We start from the raw sequence: 25536 nt of genomic DNA, 5'->3' as shown, positions 1-25536 counted from the left end.
TTTTTTATTATTTCCTTGAAAGTGAATACTTTTTTTTATTATTTCCTTGAAAGCGAATACTTTATTTCCAAATATCCTTTCAGCCCCCCCCCCGAACTATTTCCTGCTTCTCTTCTGTCTAACCAAACTTTACCTGTATCTTTATAGCTAATCTATCTATCTAATTATTTCCCCATTGGTCATGTATGAGTTTAATCATTTCTGTCATTTTATTCCACATCAATTTAATTTATTCACCCATGCACTTATTCACAATTTTGGCCAATCTGGTTAAGTGAAAAATAATATCTCATTGTTTCTTTTAAGGTGCAACTCCCTGATTACTGGAAAATTTGAGCACTTATTCACATTAATTTTTTCCTTTCTTTAAAATTGACAAATAAAAATTGTAGACATTTATGTTGTACAACATGATGTTTTGAAATACCTATGCATTGTGGAATGGCTAAATCAAGCTAATTAACATATGCATTACCTCACATACTCATCTTTTTGTATGGAGAGAACAAGTGAGCTAACCGGCTAGCCCTCAAATTTTATTTTTGATATAACACGTATTTTTCACAATTCTTCCTTTGGAAAATTAGAAAAGTGTGCTCTGAGGGTGGAGAAGAAAACTGAGGTGAACAATACACCACAGGAGGGAGGATATTTTTGCAGCCTTGGGGGAGAGAACAAAAGTTGAAGCCGAGGCTTTTGAGCTGCACTCTTTACTGAAAGAGACTTCGGTTGACAACTGTAGATGTCAGCCATCACAACTGAGCAAAACTGGAAGGACATTTCTATACCTTAGAAGTTTCACTATTAAAATAAAATAAATTAATTTTCATTCAATTAAAATATCATTAATGTCACTGTTTTCTGGTTTTCTTGTTCAGAGTTACAATAACTCCAATTAATTTTTATGTGCACAAGTACATTAAAGTACTTCTTAAAATATAAAATTTTCTCATCCATAGGCACCTGCTTTTCCTCTATTTTCTCTGGCCTCTTTTTTTTCCTGGTCTGCTTTGCAGGCTTCCCATGCTTTACTCTTTAAATGTTATTTCAGGCTTTCCCTTAGAATCTTTCTTTTATCCAGATTCCTTACTGAATGAATTTATCTACTCTAATACTTACCTTCAATTACTTTTGATATATTGATGATACTAACTTGTACTCAAATTCAGATCTCTCTTTGAAGATACAGACTCACAGACACTTCAAATTTAACCTGTCTCTTGTCTTTGTCTTTTCCCAAATCTTCGCTATGTGGTGAAAGGCACCAATCCACTCTAATTGCCCAGGCCAAAAAGCAGGGAGTCATTCTTGATTTCCCTCAATTGCTCAAACTTGGTCATGAGCAAGACTAGTTTGCAACCAAACACATAGAAGCAATCAGTCTTGTCAATTATATCCTGAATACATCCCCTTCCTCTCCTCACTCCAGTTACTCAAGTAACTTCTGAACTTGCTCCAACTCACTGCCCAAATTGCAAAGCCAGAGTGATCTTTCTGAAACAGCAATCTGAATGTATCTCTTCTGGCTTTGTTCTTCACCTGTTATCACAGTGGTTACACTAAGCCATTCTGGACTTCCTTTTACTCCTTTCTCTGCCCCCTATCAACCCTGGAAATTTGCATACCTAAGCGAAAATAAGCATGTCATTCTTTGAATCTCAGCTTGTATTTTTCTTCCTTCAGGAAGGGTTCCCTGACTTCTGAATGCTTAGGACCATGTTGTCCCTAAAATGTGTTCTTATACCACTCTGTTCTTCCTTCATTGTATGTGTCACACTATATTGGATTTGCTTATTCACCTGCCTCCTCTACTAGACAACTACCTTTGTGAGAACCTGGACTATATCTTTCCATTTTTCTACTTTCTGGCCCCACAATTAGCATATAGCAGTTGTACAATAAATACAAGAGGTCTTCAAAAAGTTTATGGAATGATTCGTATTAGGTTTTAATTGCACTTTTCCACAAACTTTTTGAAGTATCCTTGTATATGAAGATCAAGTGCACGTGTGAATGAATAAATACTCAGATGAACAAATCTAGTACTTAGTCATGTACATTCTGATTTAAAGAAAGCCAAGGAAGGAGACAGAGTTAGAGAGCAATAAGCATTCACTGACCCCACATTACTTGTCTCATCAGGAGCTCCTTGCATTGCACCAGACTGCAGAAGCTGCTAATGGAGAACAATCAGAAGGGTAGTTGGGAGGTTGGAGACAAATTTTCATTGGCTAATCAAAGTTCAGAATTCTAGGAGATGATAGTGGTGGGGGGAGAAGACAGGGGTGGGGTAGGAGGATAGAACTTGCTTCTTTCCTTATCCTACAACCTAAGCCTTCCCTTGTGCTAGGCTACAGAGGATGACTCCTTGCCATTAGCAAAGTTGGGTGACAGAACGAGAGACAGAGAAAAAATACTTGTATGTGATCACCATAAACAAAAGATACAGTAGTGAAGCTGTAATATCAAGCTGGCCAGTTAGCTCAGTTGGTTAGAACACAGCCCTGTAACACCAAAGTCAAGGTTTCAGTTCTCTATACTGGCTAGCTGCCAAAAAAAAAAAAAAGGCAACAAAAAATAAAATAAAATAAACATTTACCAAAAATACATAGATTAAATGTACAAATTAAATAACCATGAAAAAAAATATTGCCATATGAAGCTGTAATATCTGAAACATATAATTTAAACCAATTCTTTTAATTGGTAGCTCAGAAACCCAATTCCACCAACACAGTATCAAAGAAACCTGGGTTCATAATGACAAGACACTTACCCCCTGGTTTCTTCTTCATGACCCCTCCCCTTCTGGATTTTAATCCACTGTTCCAATTGCTGCATTGAATTCGTTCTCTGTATGACTCGATCAGCCTCTGTGTGTATGGGCCCTGTATTTGGGTGATTTCCACCTCTAAGATCTGCCAGGCTAACATTGACTGTTTTGCTCTCTGAACTATTCACATTGATCGGTCTGTAGTGTACAGTCTGAGCCACACATGTTGACCCACTCTCATAATTTGATGGCACAGGATTCAACTTTACACTATTAATTTTTGTTAAAGGTCTATCTTGACCATCCTTCTGAAATCCATATTTTTCAGCTTCTAATGCCTTTTTTTCTTCAATTTTGCTTATTTCCTTATTTTTCTGGTTGTTTTGGACCTCTGGCTTAATTAGCACTCTATGGTTGGGAATGTTATTGGTTTCTTTAGATGGTGCATTTTCAGATGTTATCTTGTCCACTCTGAAATCAGAAATGAAAATCACAGTAAAGCAGATGAAATAATGCATTTGTTATTTCTGGGACTCAATCTAGGAAAATTTTTACTGTATGAAAACAATCAACCCCCAAAACAAAAAACGCAGAAAGAGTTACAGAGGGACAAGTCTGCACAAATCCCCAATGTGGTGGGGTATTAACTTTCAAGCACAACAGCAGAACGTATAAACAGAAAGGGAAAAAAGAAAACTTAAAATAAGTATTTAAATACTGGAGGATAAAAAATAATGTGTGCCCCCACCATTAGAAATCTGGAAATAAAAAAGCAAGTAAGATTGCCCTTTGACAGTTAAACCACAAAACCCACAGTTAATGGACTAGTAGCTAGCCATTTGGAATAAACAGGATGACTCCCAGCCAAGAGGGCTAGCTCATCATGAGATAAACATGAGTCTGGTTGTAAAATGGCTGCAACAGGAAATTACAGCCTGATATTATCAAAGATTTGAACGATATGACTGATTCTCTTTGTATTCAAGAGGACCTGAGTATTGTTTCAGAGTTCTTGGAGCTGGCTGCATGTGTTCAGCTTGCAACTCTACCCAGCTGTGTCTTTGGACAAGGTGCAGAATCTCACAGTGCCTCAATTGCCTCTGGTAAATGGGTAAAACTACAGAACCAAGGTCACAGGGTTGTTGTAATGAGTTAATCAGTGGTTAGCACAGACCTTATTACCATTTATTATTCCACCTTATCAAGCAATTTTGGATTAGAATCAGGTATCCCATGTCTATCTGCCCAACAACAAAAAAAAAGGTACAGTTAACAGTGTGTGTCTGGGCCACTTAAAAGTTTTACTGCTCATCATTCCAGTTGCCACACCTAGGTCTTTTTGATGAGAAACAGCTTCTCTGAGCCCAAGCATTTCCAGGTTCTGACAAGACCAAGCTGAGTGCGTGGGTCTGCATGAAACTACCAATATCATGCCACTCTGGGAGGCCTCTCAGAAACCGGCCAACATTCCACATTTCAGTACATAATAAAGCTCTTACTAGATCCTAAGTGTGGTATTGCTGCCACTTTTTGTGCTATGTGAAAAATACTTCCACCCATATACATTTACTTAATTAAACTTAAATGAAGATATATAGATATAAATATCTACAGTTTAGAACACAGTCATTGAGGAAAAAAATGAAAAGAAATGTGACTATTTTTCTTGAAGTAAAGTTATGGACTATCCATATGTTTAGGTTACATACAAACCAGAGCTTCCAGATTGGAAGCAATTTTACTAAGACGATTTATGGAGCTTTTTTCCCTTGAAAGATAGAAGTCTGAACATTTATACTAAAAACATACTTATCCTTGGTAAATTCTGGGGGAGAGGTGATTTTTAACACTGAATGTTAAATATCTGAAAATATTTTAAAAACTTATTTACCTTTAGTCTACCTAAAGCTATTATTTTAAATTAGAACTGTAGAGGCTTTTTTCTCTTTATTTTTTCAAAAGATTTATCATTGAAGAAATATAATCAAAAAAGACACATATGATGACTTTTCTGTAAATGTAACAAAGCTGACTCAGAAAAGTATGCTCAGATAACAAATAATGTAAAACTTGTGATCTAATTATAAAAAGTGACATTTAAAGTATTGTAGAAAACACACTGAGAGACATAAAGTGAAAATAATGGGCCTGTAGATGACAATTGTTCAGAGAAAGTATATCACATTTTTTTATGCTATCAATGATCTGAACACTTAGGGGACTATGAATTGTAGTTAATAGGTGAAACATTTTATGAATTTAGAAGAAATGAACCATCTAGTTAAAAACTGTTTAGGTGATATGCCCTGATAAATATTTTAAGTATCCTGGCCATACTGCAAAGGGAGCCCATTTCCATAAAACCAAAATTTCCCTGTACTTCTGAAATGAAATATTACAATAATTAGGTACCTTCACTTTGAATGACTAAACCTAAGAGGGCAGGATAAAACTACTTCCATAGGAGCAGAAGAAAGGACATAATTTTTACAGGATAATAGGGACTGACTCCAGGCTGGGCATTTGGTGGTATTCAATAATTCCTGGCTACCTGAGCAAATTACACCAACACGACTGGCTGAAAATTGTTATGGGTACATAATCAATAAACTATAAGGTCGCCAGAAATTAAACGAAAAAAATCAACTGTCACCTTTATCATCCCAAATTATGAGTAGATACTAGTTTTTAGAATGGTAAATTCAATAAAAGAAAATGGGAATAAGTCGAAATTCCGAGAAAAGTATAACTACAATGTTGAAATTATCTAGAAATAAAATAGTTTAGAAATACTGATTTCTGTACTTCAAACAATTCCCTAAAAATTTTACTTTGAAGTCAAAATTACTGAGGATTTTCAATTAATTCTTTTCACCTACACATTTTCTCTAGTTATCAGTGCTAACACCTCACCTTTATGTCCATTCAGTTAATTTTTACACATGGAATTCCAAAAGCAGATTTTCCTTCTATTGGTTCTTGACCTAGAATATGCATACAGTTTGAGGTGGTTTTTCTTAAAAATAGGTGTCCTACAGCCCTCTAGGGCCCTCTTTCATTTCTTTCTATGTTTTTCCCAGCTGTAATTACTAGTGATTGGTTAACTTGATCAGAACTAGAAATTTAAAAAATGCACATACTTATATATGTATATGATGTATATATTAGCCAATAAAACAAAAGACTTTATTAACATGCACTCTGAAAAAAGGGAAAAAAAAGGGACTAACGATGTACACTGTAACAATCCCTTGATTTCCCAAGAAGAGGGAAAAAGACCAAGCTTGCACATTAACATTTTCCTTATGTAAGATATGAACTCAATTGTCACTGACTGGAAACTAAATTTAATTGTATCACTAATCTTCAAATTACAGGAATATAGCTTTTTTAAAAAAGCATATTATTCTACTTCTATTTAACCTAGTTTGAGAAACAAATTTCCCCTGACTAGTTCTTAATATAGTTGAAGAATATTAAAATAATTTCTATCTTCAAGCAGAAAAAAAATGACACATGGATCAATTTTAACAGCACATATTTATATTATCAAGGAATATGAGTACTAGAGTTCCAGAATAAAGAATGTACAATTCATCAAGAAGCAAATATATGCAGAAATAATCTAAATGTTTGATGAAGTATTTTCTGGAGACATTCATCATAAAACCATCAGAAAGGAAAAGAAAATGTTAAAGAAATTAAACTCAAAAAATTATGTCTTATTGTCATTTATCAAACATCACAAACATCAACATAATATAAAAACACAAATTAACTTCATGATAATAGATTCTCTTCTAAGATTTAGGATCTTAAAAACCACTGTCTTGAAGGATAAAAATCTGTGCAGCTTTAAGATAACAATTAAAAATGTACTTACCGGAAATTAAAGGTAATTCTGTAAGAAGAAAGAACATGCGGTTTGAATGTTAGGATTCTGGATTCACCCCAGCACACTGATAGGTGAAAATGAATAAAGTGGAAAAGTGGAATAAAAATGTAGGTGGTTCCTCAAACTAACAGAAGGTATACTTATTTAATACAGAACATGAATTAATCCTTGCTTTTTGAGGAGAAAATGATTTTGTATCATGACTACTGAAATGATATGTACTATGATAATGACATACTTGCAAGCCATGGGATAAAATGGAAGTGGTGATCACTGCTATTTTTCCTACAAGCCTTTACCTTTTCACAGGTTCTGTCTGTACCAGGGCAGCATCTAACATGGCTTTCATCCACAACTCCATTTCCTTTCCTGTATCAGTGCAGAAATAATAGGTCCGCATGTTTGGATGGGCTGCCTGATTGAAAATGACAGGATCATTTAAAACAAAAATATGGGATTCTGTAAAAGAAAAAGAAAAAAAGATAAGTGGTTCCTTGCATAGATCATTACTATCAAAGTTTTTAAAAAGTAGACTTGTCCTTTATATGAGATACAGAAATGACAAGAGAAAATATAATATTAATCTTGAAAAGGATATTATTATTTTCCTCCTAACTTTAACCTTTTTTTTAGTTGTATGTACTCTAAATTTGTTTAAGAGGTATATAGGAAGAAGAGGAGGTAAGAAATGAAGCCTTAGTGGTGTCTGTTCCATGTACACATCTTTAGCAATTTCCATTTACTACAATTCCCATCTATTTTCAAGAATTATGTTCCAGAGCAACCAGCAACAAAATTAATTGAAATGTACATGTTACGGCATTTCTTGTGTTAGCAATTTCTTTAGTCTTCAAAAGATGCTGCCATTAAAGTGTTTTGTAGAATCCTTATAGATAGCTACATACAAACGTAATAGATTTGTACGTGATCCAAAACGGTATTTCTTTTCAAGTTTCAGAGTTAAAATGTAAATATTTTAGGTTCAAGAGAAAAGATTATGTAAAATGGTAAGTAGGTTTTTTTCTTTATGGTGGCTCAATCTGCCTCTGTACCACAGAAACAGAAGGAAAACAAAATAAAGAAGATGCTGATGACAGACTACCACACAAGGTGTGAGAACTGAATGTCCATCTTAACCCCTGGTCTGACATGCCAGACCTGAACAGCAGCAGTAGTTGTATCAAAGCAAAAGGAAAAAAAAGTTGAGGTAGGGAATTGTATGGGGGGAACATTTTAAATTTCAATTTCAAAATGACTGTGACAGTTTCCTGTTAGACATTCAAAGACAAGGAAAAATAAAGGCTATTTCAGCCTAGAAGAATAAGGTAAAGGGAAGAGTACTAAGTACGCAGTTAGTCTGCTAAATATAAAAAGATGAGAGGAATAAATCTGGAACCACACACTTTACTCCAAGATCTTGACTACCAGCTTTATCTACAATGACAAATTAGCCTCTTTAAAATCTTTTCTAGGATACAGATAAATTCAATAAGCACAGTCATCAAAATAACTACGTAACCAACAAATCTCACTTCACAGTGTAAGAGATATAAGATTATCTATGGAAAAAACTCAAAACAGCTCAAATGCTTTATGTTGTTAAAACAACTGAAAACACCGCAAAGTGTCACTGGACTCTCTGAGTGGGGTTTTGGAAAAATGAATAAAGACCACTGGCCATATCTGTGGTCAAGGGAAGGAACATTGGGCTGGTGGTAAGAAGATCCAGTTCCAGCCATGCCTCAGATACTAACAAACTCCACCCATGCTTGCCATCTGTCACACAGAAGTATCTACTAGATGATGTTGAAGCACCCAATCTAGCTTTAAGTTCCATGCTTGTGTTCAGTAATCGTCTACTTACCATTTCGATAAGCAGTAATATCAGTGTCAACAGAATTAGTAGTAAAGCAGCTCATAAATTCAGAAGAATCACCACCACAGAAGAGAGAATTTGAAAAAGTAATTACTATTCTTGTTCCAGATAAAATCAAAATTAAACCAAATAATTAAAGAAAATATATTTAACATGCATGGTCACGTTTATTGCTATTTTAACATTCTAGTATTTTTTTAAAAAGTCTAAGAACCCAGCAAAATGTCCTACAAATAGTATATATTCAATAAACATTTGCTAAATTGACAAGCAAACAAAAAAGTTTAAACCCATGGCCAAATAACAGTGTTAATATCATACAGTTCTACATGTGTACTTTAATTCTGTTGCTCTGGTTTATACTGTTGATAAAATTTATTTTGATAAAGTTCATTTGCATATAAAGCTACTCCCCTCTTATCCTCAGGTCTATGCTCAAATATTAGTCTCTCTTTGAGGCCAACCAACACCCAACTTCCTTGACCCAGCAGTATATCCTCCCTGATTTTTTCTCCATAGCTAATGTAACACAGTAATTAGCAAAAGTTGTAAATCAGCTGCAGTCCTGAGCATTCTTTAAAAGTGGATGGGAATTTAAAATTAAATCCATTTTCTAACAGTATAAACATTTTCATTGCTAAATGACGGCATTTGTTATCATTTTCTCCGCTTTCCCTTAAAATAAAATTTCTACATTAAACCCTTTTTTAGTTCTTAACTTAAAACCGACATAAAAAATAAGTAACCTCTGAAATTTATTTTAGCCATAATCATAAAGCAAAGAATGCAGCATGGTTTTTGAAAACAAAAAACTACCACTTAGCATTAAAGCAGCCTCTTGCTTGAGAGTGATTCACAAACCAGCAGTATTACAGAGATGGGTGGGTATTGTTACTCAGGGGAGGGGATCTCAGGTCTGCTTGGATTTAGTAAGTCTCAATTTTAATATTCTCTACAAAGTTCCTGATGATCAAGATGCACTTGGGCCTAAGAACATCCTTACAATTATTCTATAAAGTAATTAATGTACATATAATATGCTGAAGAACACAGTTGTTGTCTCTTATAGTACTCTCCCCCCAAATTTATTAAGAAAAAAATTCAAACATGCAGTAACTTCGAAAGAACAGTACAATGATCACCAGGACATCCATAGCTGCATTCATCAATTATTAGCATTTTGACACTTCTGCTTTATCTAGAACCATTTGAAAGCATACACATGAAGACACTTGACCCCTAACTATTTCAGCATGTAGCCCCTAATTAAAGGAAGGAAGACTCACCTACATAACCATAAGACTATTAGTTAATACATTTTAAACATAAGAATCATTGTAACTGACATATCATTTTGCAATCATCAGTGGATCAATACCCATTTTTTCATCATTGCAAGTTTCAAACACAGAATAAAAAAGTACAATTATTTCCTTACCTTAAAAGCATATTTGCGATTAATGTGATCCTCAGAGGTAAGCATAGCTATCTGAAAACTAGGTAATAATATGCTTCCCAGGATACCCTCTTCTTTCTCATCTATGAGATAATTTAACATCTAATTAGAATTTTAAATGCTCTCATGAAGCAGAATATATTTTCTCAAAATTTATTTTGACTAAATCAAAAGGTTCTTCTATATAAATGAACCATATTCATGTTTAGGCGGGTCTTTATAAGGCTTTAAATGAATATAACAAGTAGCAGAAGGATATGTGCTTCTTTACTTTCAATGAGCTTCTCTATACTAATTAGATCGGAAATTGGTCTCACATGTTGAAAGAAAGACAGACAAAAACCAGCATACATTTGTTTGGTATATACTGGAGTATTTACTGCATTCTACAAAGCCCTTTTACATATGATTTACTGAAAATATATTACCATAAGTAATGTCACAGGAACTTAAAAAAAATTAATCCACCCACATCTCTAGTAGGATTTAAATGCCCAACCATTCTAACCCCAACACATGGCTCACTTGCTCATATTCTTCAGTCTTTGCTCAAATGTCTCATCAACGAGGCCTTCCTTACCTACCTTATTTTAAACTGCTTCCGGTTCTAACCAATCCCAAGACCCTCTATTCTCCTTTGGCAATGCTAGCACTTCTTACCTTCAACACCTCTGACATACCTACTGTATGGAAAGGAACAGGATATTCATCTGGTATTGGTTGCTAACCTATTGTAAATAAACAGCAAATCACTTATTTTCTGTCTTATTTTCCATATCTACAAATGGGACATGGGCTGATCTGTCAAAAAATTCTGACAGCACATTTTGTATGTCACTAGACTAGATGCTCTGAGAGACACAGGAGAAATGAATGGGGCTGCTGTCCTCAGTGTACAAGAGATGATATTCTAGGTGGGGGCAAAAACTTGTAGTTAAGAGAACGTGCTTAACACTACCAGCTCTGGAGTTAAGAGTGCCTGATTCAAATCCTGATTGCCACCTGGAAGTTGTGAGACCTCAGGCAAGCTATCTGACCTCAACATCAGTTTCCTCTAGTGTGAAATGAGCATAAAATCTCCTACCTTATCAGGTAGCTGTGAGGAATAGATAAAACAGTTCATCTATCTCACATGCTCAGCACAATACTCAAATACTCAAAAAAATGCAAGCCATTATGATCATCTCACTAAAATCTGATAGTTTTTATTTAAAATCTGACATTTCCTGTTGTTAAAACAGTGAAAATGTATAACAACATATACTGCTTTCCTACTATCTGAAGAGCAGAAGTGAGTTAAATGACACTTCTGTCCTTTATATGTTTTGTTCTTTATATTCCTCCTCTCCAGGAAACTACTAAAATTAATAAACACACTGAATGTAAAATGCAAGTGGTAAATAAGAGAAAATCTCACACTCAACATGGCTCTTAACTCACCTTTACATTTTTCAAATATGGTTAAAAGTTTTTCTGTTCTAATAAAAGTGATAAGTAGCATCTTTCCATGAACAACAACAGTAGCAAATTATAAGGAATTAGTGTTCTTTTTGTTGCAAATTAATATTAACAAACATTTTTATTATAAAATTTTAAAAATTAGAAATAGTAAACATTTTCTTGTTCTCTTTTAAATAGTCTATAAACACACTGAAAAAAAGAAAAGTCCAAATTACAAGCATAGGGATAATGCCTGAGACACAACCCCCAACTTTCTGAAAAAGTGGGAAAACCTTTAAGGAAAATTGTAGAGTAAGCTTGGCACTTAACTGAAGATAATACCACAATTGCAGCCTGACCAACATCTCTAAAACAGAATGAAATTTTATAGGTTTGGTCAATTCTGACTCAGCAGTACTTCTCAACCACAGTTTGCTGGGTAGTAAAAAGATGAAAACAATTCTAGTGAATTTTGAAGGTTAATATGCATTATATTCCTTTGACAGATGACCATAGAATTTTGCCACATATCTTTTATGTAATCAAAAAATTTAACTGTTTATCAGTTCTAAAACCCTCTGTTATATTCTGTAACTTATATTTCACTAATTATGGGCTGACAATCTAATTCTTAAGTGACAGTTTCCAAACAGACTTTAAAGTAGGGAAGAAGGAGAGATCACCCAGATTCATGATTTTTATATTACAGCTGGAGCAAATTTTTCTGGAGAGCACCTCCTAGTATGCCTTTCTTTGGCAGATACTCACATTGTAGTTATCTAAGAGATCCACATGGCACACGAATAGAGACTTCTCTGAACTTTAAGATTATATTAATCAATAATTTACTTACCAGAAAAAAATGAAATTTATGATATCCATGTAGGAGAATGAAGACTCTTATTCTATACCTAAAACAATACCTTTATTTCCTTTAAGGAAACTTTAAGGAAGCCAACATGAATAGCCTGGTATGTCTCTCTTTCACAACCGTCTCCATGTTTCAGGCAGAAGGTTGTCATCATTTGGTTAATAAAAGGAGGGTTCAAAATAAATACAATTCTTTAAAATTTATTTTCTTCATCTGCCAATCCATCATAGTAGTCCTTAGTACTCTAATGTCATTTGCTGAGGAGCGGAATTGGACGTTCAACTGACCACAGCTAGATTTCACAAAACATGCAAAAAGAACCTCATCAAACTAAGGATTTTATATAACAGGCACCAAATTCAAGGACGGTATTATAAAGTGAAGGTTCATATGCTGTTTACACAAAACAGATCATATTACAGAAACTGAACCAATACTCCGACTAATCTATTTGAAGCACTATACGTCTTCTGCCATACCCTAATAACTCAGAATCAAGTCAACAAAGAAAAAATTTTCTTGATACTAGTTGTTAATAAAATAGCAAAGAATTGTAATGTTTTTTTCTTTAAAAAAGTATCTGATACTTAACATTTATTATACCGCAATTATAAAATAATGTTGTAAGACAGTTTATGGTAAGCTTACCTCTATAATAAAAGAGGCAAAGGTCAGAAAGCACAAACCAGCGTTTCTTCCACAGTTTCATGCCAGTACTGTCCTGCATTAAATCAGCATATTTAATGATATTTTTTCATTTCGGACAAAACTCATTTCTGGTGCATTTATTTAAAATAAGCTTTTAAAACAAGATGTGTTTGATATGTGTGTAATATAACCTAACTAAAAGGCCAATCAAAATTTTGGATTTAGTTTTCTAAGGACTTACATCACATAAACATTTTCCCAAGTAGACTGGTCTCTGAAAGAGTAATACTATCATGTATGAGTATACATTGAAGCCATTTGTTTGGTTTCATATTTGTAAACAATTTGAAAGGTACTCTTCTGAACACGTGGCTGCTAGGATGAGGCTAGTGTAACCACGCAGCAGTGTGTGCATTCTGATAAATCAGTTTTAATAAATATGTTTTTCAACAAGAATAAAAATATGTGAATTGAAATTATTTCAAAGTGATTTAAATTATTTTAATGTGATTTAAAATGACTGTGAATAAGGAAACCTTAATATGTAATCACATTTCAAAAACTTTTTTCGTCTTCTGTCATTTTAGTTTGGGTTTTCTCATCTTATAGAAAAGAGTGCCTATTTGACAGCTATTTCTAAGTAATTTAGTTCAAAAAAATATCAGGCTCAAACAAAATTACAATTTTAATAAAAATTACTTTCCCACATGCAATAGAGGAAAGCCGCAAGAGAAAATTAAACACAGACACCCAAAAAAGCAATAAAGAGTCCAGTGTGAATGTGCATTAATTAATACTTAATTTATTTCTAGTTGTGAGAATCATCTAATAATGACTTTAGAGCTATAAAAATTACATGGGTAAAATCCCTCAAAATAAAAGATTTTCCTTAAAATTGTTAGCTATACCAAAAAAGAAACAAAAATGCAAAAAGAAAAGAGAAAATGAAATGGTATATGGTATTTTCAGCTTTTTTATTAAATTCCTTATTAGAGGCCCTATTTAGTCAGGAGCCCTACAAACAAATATTTTCTTTAAGTCACATACATATTACAAAATAAATCTTATGTCAGAGAAACTAGTTGGTAACACTTTTGCAATACTAAATTAACCGCAGGACTGAGAAACAAGAACAAGAATTATTTTAAATAAGGAGTACCATGTCCTGTTAGGCTCAATACTGCACAGAATTATTTGAACTTTATTTGGACTTCACAGAAAGACAGGTTAAAAAAATAATTTGGACAGATTCTTCTATTATAAACTATATGTGCAAAAATATTTTAGCTTGGATAAGTTTACATGTCAGATGGCTAAAATACAGCAAATGATCTTTAAATAAAAATTACGAGTTTTAGTTAATAAAAACCACTAGGTCATAGAAAGCAATTAGTAATATTTAACAGAATAGATTGGCACCATCAATGAACTAATATTTAACTTGCTTTCTGTCATCCATATATATACACATGTAGAATCAGAGACAGAACAAAGACAAAGGCCTTGAATGTTGAGCGTATCACTTCAGTTACTTGGCAGTCAGTCACCTATTTGAAACCCAGCTGCAGAATGGAAAATAAACAGCCTCTATGCAATCAAAATTATGTCAAAGTCCAAGAAGTTAATGTACATGCATCCTTACTAATTCTAAAACTAATGCAAGGTTTCAAATAAGCTTTGTTATCAAGTTCCCCAGCCAATACAACAGTATAAAACCCAACTTATCAGGATATCTGAGAATAAACCCCGTGAGCAAACAAGAAAAAAAAAAAAAAAGTATATGAGAGTAGAGAAGCAAAAATCAGAAAAATCTCAAATTATTACCAGATTTCTCTATACATAAAAGTGGGGAAGTATGTACTGTATACTTCTCTAATGATTTTTATATGAATAACAAAATAATATCTTTGTATTTATTTATTCCCATTTTGACATTTAAAAAATATTTCTGCCTGAATAATTTTAGCATGCTATTCCTAACATTTTCATACAGCATATATTTAATTTTAAATCTAAAAATACCTATCTATAACAAACACACGCAAAAAAATCTCTGTTCTAAGTTAACATCCACTCCCTTTTCTGTCTTCACTATTCCCTTAACATTCTGCAGAGGTAATAAGTAAACAAAGAATCTAGGTGACTACTCCTGAATTTCTTCTCCATTTTCATATAATACATTGTCATAGGTACATTCAGCCCAAAAGGTTCCTGCTTTTTCTGTCCTTTGTTTCACAAATAGAAAAAATAAATACCTGTTTATAAAGCCAACCTCGTCTGACCACAGGTGCATTAGGATTCCTTTTAATTGAATTTGACCTCTTTCCAAAATTATGAACTTTTTTTGAAGCCCGTGAAGTCTAAAGAGAAAAAATTATGACAGAAAATGTAGTATTAATGCTTAGAGATTTGAACTTAGTTTCATCTTCATAATTTTCATCTCTTCAGATTTCCTTGAGACTTGCAGAACTTAAACCTTTTCAGATATATTATTACAATTCCACTTTTGCTGGCTTGTTTCAAGTATAAGAATTCTGCACAAAGGATTTTTCTCCCGGGATTTTATAAAAGGATCACAAGTTTTACAATCATTCCTTTAAAATCTGGATATACAATATTTAGAAAGACACAGTATGTGGCAGTATTTTTTCCTACCTTATATATAAAATGAATGGACCTTGAGTAAAACTTACTAACAAATCTTTAAGAATAAACCAACTGACAGAACTTTTTGCTTTATGTCAGCATTTAATAATGCTGTTTCAATTAAAGAAAGTTAATAGCATTAAATCAGGAGAAATACTTAGATATTAAATATAAACAAACATATCACATCAAGTCAAAAACAGACCGGAAGGATCTGCTAATGTCACGTAGTATTTTCCTCTTTATGGACAACTCTGAACTTGAATGATACCAGACAGATGGTATTTACTGCATTCTTGAAAGTAACACAGACGGATGCAATCTTTTGAAATACTGCTATGTTTGGTATGAAGATTTATTTTGGCAGAAATGGTAGTAGTAACCAAGAAACAAAAAATAATGAAGCTAAACTTGAACTTCTCAATAAAAGGTAATATCAAATTATCTCTTATTTTTCATTTTTTTAAAAACCTTGGGAATCCAGCATATTTCATTACAATTTTGTTTTGTGAAGCTTTTATTAGCACATAATAGAATATTAAGGCCTAGTATCAACAACATTTTTTCCTACAACATGTTCCCTGGATAAATTTTAATTTACTTTCAAACAGATAATGCTTACACACAGTATACAACTTAAATGGCACTAAAAGATATAAAAGAGTCAGTCTACCTCTCACCCCAGGCTCCAGCACCCAGCCAATCCCACCCACAACCTGGTGAGGCAACCAATATAACTGTGTGTACCTGTGTGTCTATCTATCTAAAATAATTGTTCTAATACTTATGAAGTACCTTTTCTTTCTCAAATGACTGCATATATAATACTCACTCTAGTCTCTATTTCTTGGAGCTTGCTAGATAAAGAAAATGCTTATTTACCTACACTCTTGTTAATGTAGTGTTATAAAACTTCTGACCTTTGCAAATCTGAAAGGTTTTAATTAGCATTTTTCATATTACAGATGAGGCTGAGCATCGTTTTTTCATATATTTAAAAGTCATTCCATTTTCTTTTCTGGGAACCGATATTTACATAATTTGCCCATTTTAAAATGGGTTGTGGGGCTGGCCGGTTAGTTCAGTTGGTTAGAGTGCAGTGTTATAGTGCCAAGATCAAAAGTTTGGATGCCCATACCAGCCAGCAGCCAAAAACAAATAAATAAACAAACTAGTTGTAAGCTCTTTTCTTATTAATTCACAACAGTTCTTTAATTATAAAGAAATTCTTTAATTGGCACATGAATTGCAGATATTCTGAATGCATGATAATTACATGTGGTTGAATTTCTCTTTATTTTGTACTATTGCTTCTGGGTTTTATGTCTTATTTAAGAAGCCCATCTGCATTCTGAGTTTATTATTTTTTAAAAAAATTTCCCTTTTTTTTAGTGCTTTTATAGTTTTTTTTTTTTTTTAACATTTCAACAACTGCTCCATCTGGAAAACTTCTGGTATAAAGTGTGAGGCACGGGTCCAACATTCTCTCCAGACAATGACCTACTGGCCTTTCAACTCATTAATAACTTCTCTAGATTTTAATTAAAGTACATTAATAAAGTATTATGCTCAATTATCATGTTGGCTTATTCAACAAGAATTAAGTTATTTTTATTGTTTGAAAGTTTACGTTTACTTGTAATATCCTACAAAATTGTATTTTAAAAACCTTAACAGCAGGCTTATAACACCAAGGTCACTAGTTCAGATCCCTGTACCAGCCAGCTGCCTAAATAAACAAACAAACAAACTTTAACAGACATTTAAAGTATTATAATAATTGTCTACTATTCATTTCCTTACAATTAACATAATTTACTATTACAAGTATGTTACTACTGTAAAATACCATTGTTTCTCAGTATTGTGGGATATTGGTTCCAGGACTCTGGCAGATACCAAAATCTGAGGATGTTCAAGTCCCCCCCGTCGGCCCTCTGTACTGTGAGTGGTTGAATCTGAGGGCCGACTGTCTCTGTATCCTCACTCTAAGCACTCTTATATTCAGACAATGTCATTTCTAGGCTATATTAATCTTCACGTTTAAGACTTAAAAGTGCTCATTTTCTCACTCAAACATCCATTATATTTGTAAAATTATTCAAAGTCTGAACTCAGTATTTTAAAAATGTAAGTCTTTAAATTATAATCATGTTATATTTTTAGTTATTTTGTATATCAATTACCTCCAATATAATTAAATTCATGTAATAATAAAAATGTAATAATTATTCTATAGTTCTAAGTTCATTACAAATATAATAGATACTGACTACCACTTATCAATAAAGTAAGTAATATAACTTACTCTGCCTACAGGGCTCATTGGATGCACTGTATAATCTGAAGTCATGTTATAGTTAGAAGCTTCATTTATCATACTTATAGGTCGTTCCTTCTTTTCTTCAGTTGTCATGGCTGCAACGGTCCTGAAAATATAAAATGTCAAAACGCTATATAACTTGTTATGTATGTAAACTACTTTGTATAATGCTTCCCTAGAGTTAACAATTTGGGTATCCTACTTTTTCATGATAGCTGGATACAGTTACTCTAGAGTCAGAGCTTAATATTTACAACTACATTAACTATAACACTTCTCCTAAGCCCAAAATAAGTTAATATCATATTTATTTTAATAAGCATTATTGCAGATATTCTACTTGGTCCTCCAACTGGAAAACTTAAAATAAATTACATGATTATTCTAATATTAACAACTATGATATCAATAACTAATGTTTGTGAACAGCTTTATCGTATATAAAACATTTTCACACATATTTCATTTGATGCTTGTAAAAATCCTGTGAAATGGTAATTACCACTATCCTGATTTAATGATGAGAAAACTGAGCTCAAATTAGTTTAATAATTTGACCAAGTTTAATAATTTGACACTTTCTCTGACCTTGCATCCTGGGCTCTTTAGCTTACTTCCTAAGTTTGAATTACTGTAAAAACAGCTTCTGAAATTACATTTCTCATGAAAAAAATGAGTCAGATTTCTCTGCCACACATTGTAAACAGCTGGTATTGTTATTATACTTGACTGCAAATGTCCAGATAAGAAAAGTGTTAAATGTATTAAATAGGGGTAACGGCAATTTCAATGCTAATAACCCCATTTTGAATACAGGCATTCCATGAAACTCTTTACTTACTGTTCATTCACTACAAAAATGCAGTTGTCCTGCGATGGCTGTCCTGTGACTGGATGTTTGCAGGTCACTTTCCTTTCGTTATGGCTGAAAGAACAACAGAAAAAAATAACATGTAGGTACTTCTATTATTAACATTTTTCTAATATTATGGTAGCAAAACACTCCTTTATTCTAACATTAAAATTAGTGAACAATGGAGATAAAATTCAAATCACCTGCCTGTTGAGATTCCTAAATACTCCTTTTCTAATACTTACTTTGGGTAATACGTGTGTAACTACTACTTACAATAGCTGTTTTACAATACAGCTAAATCCACCTCCTCTCAGTCTGACCATAATCCTTTCCTCTTACTATTTTGTAAACAAAGGTAAGTTGATTTACTGTTGATCACTGTATTTTACATTTCACTGGTGGTCCATAAAAAATAAGTTTGAGTATCTACCTACCTCCACTATTTTGTGGCCTAATTTGGGTACATTACAGAGACCTAATGCCAAATTCATTTATGTAAAAAAAAAAAAAAAAAATTCTACCAGTACTACTACACATGGGTACCAGTATATTAAAATAGAAGGTACCACTGGAAGAGCAAAAGTTTATAGTGTTTCTCCTTAATAAAAGAATCTTTCTATAAATAATGTAATAGGACTGATTTTTGTGATACTTGAGGAAGTTACCACAGAAAAAATGGAATCTGAAGGAGAAACAAAAATCTTAAGAAAATAAAACCCAGAAACAAAGAAAAATGTACCTGTTATGTTTATTAAAAGAAAATTGCTTTGAATTGAAAGATGACCATTTTTGGAGATAAGACCTTTGCCTAAGAAATACTGTTCTTTCTAGGTTGAATGATAAGATTAGGTCTCCTACTGTCTTCTTGAAATGAGAGAAGAAAAATACCCTTATTTATTATCTAAGACAAAAATATTAGATGCCCCAAATAATTTACTGTATCCATTGTTACATTAAATAATATACACCATCATCTGTAAAATAATAATTTTTTCATTATGTCACATACCATGTAGTAACCTGTAAGAGCTATCATTGACGTACCTGGCCTTAGAAAACTTATTTTCATTATGAAGAAAATTTTCAAGATGTTGTATTGCAAATTACTTTGTTAATCTTAATAGATTATTACAAGTGCCCTGTGTAGTGAGAAATCTATAGCCACAAGCTTCAAACTTTCTGGTAAACTTCATATACTTAAGTTCCTTTTCCAAATCCTAACTTTCATTATTTTTTTTCATTGGTAACTTAGCAGTCTGAAACTTTATCCATTTAATAAAATTGAGACCATATAAAAGGTAGACAGTTTCAAAAATAATTACATATTGAATATTCTAACACAGAGGAATTATTAATGGAATACCATATTTCTGTTACTCCTTAAATTAATAGGTCTAATAAGAAGCACACAGGAATACTAAATTATCAGCATTTTTTTTTTCCTTTTTGTCTATTTTACTGACCGGTAACAGGATCGCAACCCTCGGTGTTGCACCCGCACCACGCTCAGCCAGTGAGCGGGAACCGGTCTCCACATGGGATCCGAACCCTTGGCGGGAGCGCCACCACACTCCCAGGCGGCGCACTCTCCAGTGCACCACCGGGCTGGCCCAAATTATCAGCTTTTTATGGTGGCTTTGTCTTTTTACAGACATATTAAATAGGTGTTAAAAACTGGTAAGTTTAGGTATCTGTGGTGGTATCTTTCACTATGTAAAAAGTATACAAGTGATTTTCTTACCTGCTGATTTAAACATGTACAACAGTGGAAACCTAACATCTCATAATGATGAATATGAGTTTATGTAATAAACAATAAATTGATACTGAAGTACTCAAAGATGATGAATATAGATGCTTCTAAACTTACAATGAGGTTACATCTGAATAAACCCATCATGAGTTGAAAATATCGTTAAGTTAAAAATGCATTTAACCTACCAAACATCATAGCTTAACCTAGACTATGTTAAATGTGTTCGGAACACTCACAGCCTACAATTCGGCAAAATCATCCAACACAAAGCCTGTTTTATATAAAGTGTTGAATATCTCATGCAATTTATTGAATACTGTACTGAAAAGTCAAAAAATTGTAAATCGAACCAGCGTAAGTCAGGGACCGATTGTACTGTAAATGTGTCAGGGTATGGAAATTCTGGTGTTCTAACAGAATAAACACTGAGTAGAGAGAAGGTAACCTGTGGCAGCAATTAGACACCTCAGTAATGAAGAACGGAGGGTAGCTATCTAGAGTTAGATGAAGAGTAAAAAGAACGGAAACATGCAAATTCTCTTTATAAAAATCAATACTGCAAAAAGAAAACAACCCCTTATTTGTTGTATTATTTCCCTTTCTGTGTCCTCTTGCCTGAGAGGAATACAGTAGACCCTAATCCTAATATTCTGGAAGCTCTATATTATAACAACACAGCTCTACAATGGTTATAGTGCTAAGATGCTACTCTGACCTTCTGAACATTAAACAGATTTCAGCACCCATGAGACAGACACAGGACAATGGATTCATTTAAACAATGAATAATTAAAAAGAAGCCCAAACATTCTTTTCCTCAAAAGTGGATGCTATTTCAATTAAGTTGACATTTTCATTGTCCAAGCCCTTGTAAAATCACAAAGTCTTAAGGCAAAACTAACTAACTAAATAAAAATCTTAGGATTCTCTTTGATAAAAGACCATTGATTAAAACCAATATGAAATATTAATATATTTATGTTATCTTACATCTTCAAATGCATACAATATAGTGTTTTCTTTTGCTTAATGTTACAATATTAAACTGACATGAAAATTCACATGAATCTACAAAGATACTCAAGCACCAAAGTCTTTTATTATTTTTTATTAAAAGAAATAACCTACATATGCCTTAATGTAACATAAAGTAAACAAGGAAGTCTTCTATTTGTTCTGACTTATACAAGACTCCTAAAATTTGGCTCTTGGTTAGAAATTTTTAAAAATATAGATTTTTGAAAACATTAAATTTCAAAATCTGTACAATGATATATTTTAAATCACAGTCATTTAAGATCACTAGGTTTCTATAAAATTCAAAGTTTGAAGACAGATTTTACAGGAAGAATGAAAAAATTCCTGTCATCTACAAAACAACATACTTAAAAAAATAGAAAAATCAATATATTGTTCTCTAATTATTTCTTCAAAAGAAAATTAACAGTATGACAAACCAAAATATCAATGCCAGCCTTAATTGTTTAAATGTGGCAATTTTCCACTACCTGTCAATCCTCACTGCTCTTTCATAAATGTATTTTTATACACATTTCTGTATATTTAAATTTTTATCTTATACTTCAAAAATCATTTCTTATGATCATGTTAGCATTTATACTGCATTTTTACACTATTGTTACATTTTAATGTACTGTAATGGTAAAAGGTACACACATTATTTAATTCATTCACTGAAACTAAAAATGAGTTAAATAAAGAGTACCAATAAATGAAAGCAATTTAAATAAAATCAAAATGAGTCCTAAAAATAAATATAGCACTTGACACTGTGGGAGGTGGCTGGCCCACTGTTTGGTCCTGACCACTGTCCTTGGCACAAAGGAAGGGTGACAGCTCAGGACCATGTGGAATGACGAGGCAATGATTCCCAGCCTTTCTTCAATTCGACCAAAGTCTGTCAACTGTGTTACTCGTAAATCATATGTTTTCATCCTATACTTGCCATCCTTTTCTGTAGTTTACAAGTTTTGGGGTTTTTTTTGTTTGTTTTTGAAGGGCTTCAAAATTCAGATCAAGAGAATCATCAGTTCTACTATAATGCTTGTCTGGAAACTGTTTCCCCGTGATTCACACAATAGGGAACGATTTGAGCATAACAGAAATTCTGCGTTTGCTTATGCGTGAGTTTGTCTGCTAGAAACTCCAGCTGAATGCAGAAAACTGCACCCAGTAGAATCCAGCCACACAGAAATATACAAAACATGCATCTGCACATACCTCAAACACCTACCGGCTACTTCATTTCATTGCCTGTCATAAAACACATCCGTCTACATTTGGTGATACAACTTTCCATTCAATTTCAGATAACTTTCTGTCCAACACATTCCACAAGCTAAAACCCTTCCAATGTCCACTCCCACAAGCAAATTGCAGGTCGTTTTTAGGGCCAGGTGTCATACTTATTGTAATATTTTTGTATTTCAATTTAATATGTTTAAAACTGTGCTACCATTTTATTAGGTTCCTATCTTCATTGTTATGTGTCACTAATAAAGGTTTTGAGTGGTGTGTTCCTAACCCCATCTTCCCCATAAGCCCTGTGCTTTTGTTTTACACTGTAAGGTTATTTTTAGGAACACAAATGCTGTGTTATAGCAAAACTTACTGTCTTACTAAATTACAAACTAACATATCACTATATTACTAAAAATGCATTTGAAGCGTTAATGGACAACTAAACAAGGTGTCATTATTAATATCCTTGCCAAAGATTTTATGTTCTTCATAAATGAAAAAAGAAAACGGAAAAGATATAGTTTTTACATAAATTTGTTTCCAGAGGAATCCTTATAAAAAGAGATGAAATTTGAGTCTTGATATAAAATATACCTTATTTCTGAACTCACTGTGGCACAGTAGGAAGTCCAAACTTTTCTAAATATGATGCCAGGAGCTGATCTACTCTTACTTCCAGACTTCCCTCTATAATGTTTTAAGTGTAAGTCTAGATCAGCGGTTCTCAACTGGGGGTCCTCCACTTGGCAGTTCTCGGTAACATTTTTGAATGTCACAACTGGGGAGGTGTTATTGGTGTCTAGTGGGTAGGGGCCAGGATGCTGCTAAACATTTTACAATGCACAGGAGAGCTGTCCACATCAAAGTAGTACCTGCCAAAAATGTCGACAGTGCTGAGGGTAGGAAACTTTCCGCTAGACTATCATAGCCGAATAAGCAACATTTATTATTTCTATGTGTTCCTATATTTCTCTAGACACAAAAGAGGCAGCAGGAAACAATGACAGATGAGAGCACAGGTTCTGGAATCAGACTTACAGAGGTTTAATCCTAGTTCTTTCACTTAATAGCCAGGTGATCTTGGGTAACTTACTTTACCTCTCTGTGCCTCAATTTAATAACAGTAGTTATATCACAGGTTGTTAGTGGTTTTTCATGCTTCTGATAAAGACACCTGCCCTTAGTATGTCAAAAAGCTACAGGAGAAGAGTAATTCTAATATAAAAGCTCCAGAGGAGGATAAGTTATGTTTTTATGCTAGCAAAGGAAGTAGGAGAGAAGGTTCTTAAACAGTGACAACACTTGTTTAATAAAATGGACTCAGGTATTTTAGAGAGCTCAGGGCTGAAGGAAATAAGTCATATTCACAGACTCATCTTGAAGATCATGATCTATTAAAGGCCCAGATGATACGAATGAATCAATGTCTTTTTTAGAAAAAACACTGAGAAATGTATAGACAGCAACACAAATTGCTTGTTCTTTTGGCATTATGTCCTCTTCATTATTTATTACCAGAGATTTAATCATGTATTACAACTGTAAGACTGAATGAAAGACCTGCCTTTTTATCTTTATCTTTCTTTCTTTTCTTTCTTTTTTTTTGGCAGCTGGATTGTAAGGGGATCTAAACTCCTGCACTTGGTATTACAACACCACACTCTTAACCAACCGCGCTAACTGGCTAGCCTTCCAGACCTGCCTTTTTAAAGCCTCTATGGCAGGGCTGGCCAGTTAGCTCACTTGGGAGAGCATGGTGCTGATAATACCAACATCAAGGGTTCAGATCCCCATACTGGCAGCCACCTCCCCCAAAATAAGTAAACAAATCCTCTATGGCACTATTATTTCACTTAATAATGACTTGGTTTGAAGGATTTTAAGATGAACAAAATGTTCATCTTAAAATCAGTGTGTGTATAAAATGGTATATATTTCCATCAAATTATGTAACAAATTAAAAATGACCTCTACCTGAGACAGAATAGAAATTTACTACTCTGCCTAATTCATTCTCAAATCTTAACATATTTATGAACCAAGTAAGAAATTATGTAGGTAACTGTCAGAAAACTTGGGCTGCACTGTACTTGTAAGCAGAGAACTTAGTTATGAGCTTTCTGGTAGCCTAGATAAAAAGGGAAATCTGATAAACTATATGGTTCCTATAACCTATTAATGGAAGCAGAGCAATTTACCAGGTTTGAATCAAATCTAAGTGGCAGGTGCTTTTTTATAAAGAATGACTTAAATTGTATGGCAGCATTCTGAAAATATGGGAAGGTAGTATTCATCTCCCTTTCCAGGGTCATTGGAGGAAGACACTTTTTGATCAGTCCACATTGTTACAGTCTTCCCTCAGCAGGAAACTTATAAAGGAGGATACCAACAACATTCCTAACACACTATAAACACACACACAGTACAGATGCATAAAATGCACACTTCAAATATAAACCCCAATAAAATTATGGGATTAGAGAAGGAGAGAAATAGATTTATTCACTAATACGGTGTTTCAAATGATACAAAACTGAAGAAATTATTTCAATCTTAATAGAGTGTTATTTTAAATCACACAAAGAAAGAAATTAAAGTATTCAATGTAATGAACTATGGACTGGCAAACAAAATCTGGTGTGAAAACTCCTGCTATCCAACAATAATACGGCCAGAACTATGCAAACCTTTATTGACTGCAAAAATATTGCATCTAGGTAAAATACTCCCATAA

At 33.3% G+C, this 25536-nt stretch overlaps 1 protein-coding gene across 4 annotated transcripts in view; it reads right to left on the bottom strand.

Annotated features, from left to right (window-relative positions):
- The window catches only part of PLEKHA5 (pleckstrin homology domain containing, family A member 5), a 249438-nt gene that overhangs the window by 84479 nt on the left and 139423 nt on the right, over nucleotides 1–25536 (bottom strand). For 3 of the 4 annotated variants that reach the window (XM_008568651.1, XM_008568650.1, XM_008568649.1), the window contains exons 2-9: nucleotides 18770–18853; nucleotides 17914–18034; nucleotides 15215–15319; nucleotides 12960–13032; nucleotides 9983–10083; nucleotides 6968–7083; nucleotides 6657–6674; nucleotides 2777–3244 (exon numbers count right to left, since the gene is read on the bottom strand). In XM_008568651.1, the coding sequence (XP_008566873.1) occupies nucleotides 2777–3244; nucleotides 6657–6674; nucleotides 6968–7083; nucleotides 9983–10083; nucleotides 12960–13032; nucleotides 15215–15319; nucleotides 17914–18021 (989 nt within the window). In that variant the 5' untranslated portion in view covers nucleotides 18022–18034; nucleotides 18770–18853. The remainder of the gene's footprint in view (nucleotides 1–2776; nucleotides 3245–6656; nucleotides 6675–6967; nucleotides 7084–9982; nucleotides 10084–12959; nucleotides 13033–15214; nucleotides 15320–17913; nucleotides 18035–18769; nucleotides 18854–25536) is intronic. The other variant, XM_008568652.1, reaches the window with a different exon arrangement.

This window comes from Galeopterus variegatus, unplaced genomic scaffold, assembly GCF_000696425.1.
Source record: "Galeopterus variegatus unplaced genomic scaffold, G_variegatus-3.0.2 Scaffold428, whole genome shotgun sequence".
In the NCBI taxonomy this organism is placed as follows: domain Eukaryota; kingdom Metazoa; phylum Chordata; class Mammalia; order Dermoptera; family Cynocephalidae; genus Galeopterus; species Galeopterus variegatus.
Note: the sequence above shows the minus strand (reverse complement) of the source record. Positions and strands in the feature narration are given on the sequence as shown.